This window comes from Martes martes, assembly GCF_963455335.1.
Source record: "Martes martes genome assembly, chromosome: X".
Taxonomy (NCBI): Eukaryota; Metazoa; Chordata; class Mammalia; order Carnivora; family Mustelidae; genus Martes; species Martes martes.
The window spans coordinates 61,095,949-61,098,350 of record NC_137897.1 but is presented as its reverse complement, the minus strand read 5'-3'; the positions used below and the strand labels follow the sequence as shown (position 1 = coordinate 61,098,350).

At 35.7% G+C, this 2,402-nt stretch overlaps 1 protein-coding gene and 1 pseudogene across 2 annotated transcripts in view; both read left to right on the top strand.

Moving 5' to 3' along the window:
• The first annotated feature begins 247 nt into the window (after positions 1-247).
• Positions 248-1,022, top strand: LOC308337393 (small ribosomal subunit protein eS4-like; annotated as a pseudogene). Its single transcript has one exon. The product of its transcript is annotated as a small ribosomal subunit protein eS4-like (transcript).
• LOC308337392 (fibronectin type III domain containing protein 3C1-like) overlaps positions 1,019-2,402 on the top strand; it is a gene marked incomplete at both ends in the record, with an annotated part of 42,329 nt that continues 40,945 nt past the window's right edge. The window contains one exon of the mRNA XM_080795519.1: positions 1,019-1,029. Coding sequence (XP_080651645.1) covers positions 1,019-1,029 — 11 coding nt within the window. The remainder of the gene's footprint in view (positions 1,030-2,402) is intronic.

Below are 2,402 nucleotides of genomic sequence, written 5' to 3'. Positions count from 1 at the left end.
CAAATTCTACCTCTGAAACTAATAATACAGTATGTGTTCATTAAATTGAGTTTAAATTTTAAAAAGCTAAAAAAAATGTGACAATATCAACATAAGTGATAATATATCTATAAAGGTGCAGTTTTATACTCTATTTAACCTAAACTGGAATTAATTCAAACTTTTTTGTAAAGTTAAGAGTTATAAGTTAATAGTTAAAAGTTATAAGTTAAAAGTTAACTTTCATAAAGTTAAGCCTAGCACAGCCATGTTCCATGGTCCCAAGAAGCATCTGAACCATGTAGCAGGTCCAAAGCATGTATTGGATAAACTGACCACTGTGTTTGTCCCTCATCCATCTACTGGTCCCCATAAGCTGAGAGAATGTCTCTCTCTCTCATGATTTCTCCTAAGGAACAGATTTAAGTGTACCCTAACAAGATCAAGTAAAGATCTGTCTGCAGTATTTTATCAAGAGATTAATGGCAGGGTCAAACCTGATATAACCCGCACTGGTGGTTTTATGAATGTTGTCAGCACTGACAAGACTAGGGAGAATTCCCACCTCATCTATGACATCAAGGGTCACTTTGCAGTTCATAATATTACACCTGAGGAGACAAAGTGTGAGTTGTGCAAAGTGAGAAAGATCTTTCTGGGGACAAAAGGAATCCCTGATCTGGTGACCAATGATGTTCATGCCATCTGCTATCCCGATCCCCTCACCAAGGTTAATGACACTGTTCAGATTGATTTGAAGAGTGTAAAGATTACTGACTTGATCAATTTTGACACTGGCAATCTCTGTATGGTGATTAGAGATGCTGATCTGGGAAGAATTGGTGTGATCACCAACAGAGACACAATCTGGTTCTTCTGATGTAGTTCATATGAAAGATGCCAATGGCAACAGCTTTGTCACCTGGCTCTTAAACATTATTGTTACTGGCAAAGGCAATAAGTCATGGATTTTTCATCTCCATGGAAAGGATATCCACCTCATCATTGCTGAAAAGAGAGCAAAAAAACTTATGGCCAAATGAAGCAATGGTAAAATGGTCTCTAGGTGATATGATTGGAAGTCTTTATACTTACAGATAATGCACCTAACTGAACATAAGGAAGAAGAAGAAGAAGAAGGAGAAGAACAAGACGGAGGAGGAGGAGGAGGAGGAGGAGGAGGAGGAGGAGGAGGAGGAGGAGGAAGAGGAGAAGGAGAAGAAAATGCAGCAAACAACACAAAAATAAAGTTAAGATGTTAGTTGTAATCCTTAGGGTACCGATGAAGAAAAAAGTTTAAGATATACAAAAAAAAAGAAAAAAAGAAAAGAAAGGAAGAAAGAAAGAAGGCAGTAATAAAAATGTTACACAAGAAAAAAATCATAAAACAAGGTTATAATGAAAAATTGAAAAAACATAAAACGTATGGCATATAGAAAAACAAATAAAAATGGCAGATGTAAATCCTTACTTATCAGTAATTACTTTAAATTTAATGGATTAAAGACTCCAACTGAAAGTCAGAGATTGGGGCGCCTGGGTGGCTCAGTGGGTTAAGCCTCTGCCTTCAGCTCAGGTCATGATCTCAGGGTCCTGGGATCGAGCCCCACATCTGGCTTTCTGCTCAGCGGGGAGCCTGCTTCCCTCCCTCTCTCTGCCTGCCTCTCTGCCTACTTGTGATCCTCTCTCTTTCTCTGTCAAATAAATAAATAAAAATCTTTTAAAAAGTCAGAGATTGGTAGAATGTATGTAAAAAATGGTTTCAACTATATGTTGTCTTTAAGAGTTTCACCTTAGATCCAAAGATACAAATAGTTTGAAAAAGAAAGGATGGAAAATATATATCTATGCAAATAGTATCAAAAAGAGATCTGGTGTTATACTGATATCAGACAAAACAGACTTTAAGTTAAAAATTGTTATAAGATGAAGAAGGATATTATAGATCAGTAACAGTGTCAATCTATTAAGGAGATGCATCAATTATAAATATATTTCCACCTAAAAACAGAACCACAAAATATATGAAGCAAAAACTGACAATTATAGAAACAGATAGTTCTATAATAGTATGAAACTTTAATATCCCACTTTCAATAATGACTAGAACCGCTCAACAGAAGATAAATAATGAAATAAATGATGTGAACAACACTCCAGACCAACTTGGCCTAATAGACATATACAGAACACTCCACCTACCAACACTGAAATACATGTTTTCCTCAAGTACACATGGAACATTCTCCAGAACAGGCCATGTAAGGCTGCAAAAATAAGTCTCAAGGAATTTTAAATACTAAAATTATACAAAACATCTTATCCAACCACAAGGGAGTGAAACTAGAAATCAATAGCAGTAGGAAAACTAGAATATTCATAAATATGTGCAAACTAAATAGCAACCCCTTAAACAACCAAAG